The sequence below is a fragment of the Myotis davidii genome, unplaced genomic scaffold (assembly GCF_000327345.1).
Source record: "Myotis davidii unplaced genomic scaffold, ASM32734v1 scaffold803, whole genome shotgun sequence".
In the NCBI taxonomy this organism is placed as follows: Eukaryota; Metazoa; Chordata; class Mammalia; order Chiroptera; family Vespertilionidae; genus Myotis; species Myotis davidii.
In genome coordinates, this window is record NW_006295567.1 from 1,391,832 (window position 1) to 1,393,710 (window position 1,879).

Sequence of the window (1,879 nt, forward strand, 5' to 3'; positions counted from 1 at the left end):
TCCCCCCGTGGTCTCCTTGAGCCACAGGCCACGATGGCCCTGACCAAAGTTCTGTTCTGCTGGCTGAGGCTGGGTGAGGGGTTCACTTCTTAGCCTTGGTTTCCTCATCTGTGAAATGGGGACAAGGCTAATCCCACCCCCGGGCCAGCCGTGCGAGCGGATGGGTTATGCAGGAGACAGCGCCTGCCTGTGCCCGGGGGACCCGCACGCACAGGCGTTGCGGCTCCTCTGAACCCGTCTCAGGGCTCCATCCCTGCTGATAAGCGCGTGGGGCCTTGCTGGGAGGGAGAGGTGACTCAGCAGCTTCCAGGGCTGGCGACATTCCCCAGGGGCCCTGACACGCTACCACGTGAAGGAGCCTCGGAAACATCACGCTAGTGAAAGCAGCCGGGCCCAGAGGCCATGCACTCTGTGCCCCCTTGCACGCAGTGTCCAGGGCCTGTAGTTCATGAGCGGAAAGTAGAAGAGGCAGCCGCGGGCTGGCGGAGGGGGGATGGGCACCTCATTTCTGTTTGGGGGGATAAAACGGTTGGGGATTAGAGAGGTGATGGTTGCACAACCTTGGGAATTTCTTTAATGTGCTGAATTGTTGACTGAAAAATGGTTGGAATAAAAAGGAGGAGGAGGGTGCGCTGGGAGGCGGCCGGGGGTGGGGGCTCCCCCTGACCTTTCCCTGCTGTGGCCCCGCAGGGTGGACGAGGTGAACTGGTCTCACTGGAACCAGAACTTGGGCATCATTAACGAGGACCCGGGCAAGAACGAGAGCTACCAGTACTACGGCTTCTCCCACACCATGGGCCGCCTCCGGAGGGGTGAGCGAAAGGACAGGGGGTTGGGGAGACGACGCAGGGCGCAGCGGGGCAGAGGGCAGCCCTGGGCCAGTCTTATCACTGATCGGCTTGGAGCGATCCTGTCTCTCTGAGACTCGGTGTTCCTGTCTGTGGAATGGGAGGGTCGGATGAGCTGCCCGCCGAGTGGCCTTTGCTGCCGTGCATGCCTGGGGCCTCCCTTCCACACGCTAAGTGCCTGAGACGCGGGAGGACGGGGTTCAGGTTCTCGCCTGAAGTCTCATGGTCGCATGTGCTCCTGGGCAAGCACCTTGACCTCTCTGAGCCCAGTCTCCGCCTCTGTGAAATGGGGACGATGAGACCTCCCCCCTTAGGTCACTGTGGAGAGCCTGGTACACAGTAGGCGCTCCATAGATGCACGTGCACTCCCCACCAACTCTCACTTCCCTGTGTTCACTCCAGATCGCTGGTCCTCCGTGGTGCCGCGCGTGGTGGAACTGAACAAAAACTCGAACCCAGACGAGGTGGTGGTGCCTCTGGACCACATGGGGAACTCCAGCTGCGACGGCCACCAGCAGAGCTACCCCCCTAAATGGAGGACTGAGGACGCCCCCCTCTAGGGGCTGCAGGCAGAGGCATGGTTTCCAGCCTGCAGCCACTGCCTTCCCCTCCACCCACCATGTCCAGTCCACCTGCATTTCAGCCACATGTCCTGTTGACCCAGAGGTGAGGGCCAGGCAGATGCCAGGTTGGCCCTAGGACCCTCTGGCCCCAGGCTCTTGCCCCAGCTCCCCCCTCCCCCCCCCAGGCACAGGGCACCTGGCCGCCTGTCTCACTCCCATGGAGTCACATAAGCCAAAGCCGGGCCTCCTGCCCACAGGGGCTCCCCAGCCCCTCATTATTTATTAGTTCTGCTCTCAGGAAAACAGCATGACACCCCGCCCCCGCCCCCCAATGGAACCTGGCAGAGGCCTCAGGACCCTGTTCCGGGTCCCAGGTGCACTGCGGGCCCAGCACCCACCCCATCCTGCATCCTGGGCTGCACACAGCACAGGAAGCTGCAGTGAGGGGCCTTGCGGGGCGGGGGTGGG

General features: G+C 62.6%; 1 protein-coding gene across 1 annotated transcript in view; it reads left to right on the plus strand.

The window, feature by feature from the left end:
* The window catches only part of TRPV4 (transient receptor potential cation channel subfamily V member 4), a 20,659-nt gene extending 18,786 nt beyond the window's left edge, over positions 1 to 1,873 (plus strand). The window contains exons 14-15 of the mRNA XM_015568159.1: positions 679 to 812; positions 1,251 to 1,873. Coding sequence (XP_015423645.1) covers positions 679 to 812; positions 1,251 to 1,408 — 292 coding nt within the window. The 3' untranslated portion in view covers positions 1,409 to 1,873. The remainder of the gene's footprint in view (positions 1 to 678; positions 813 to 1,250) is intronic.
* The last annotated feature ends 6 nt before the right edge of the window (positions 1,874 to 1,879 follow it).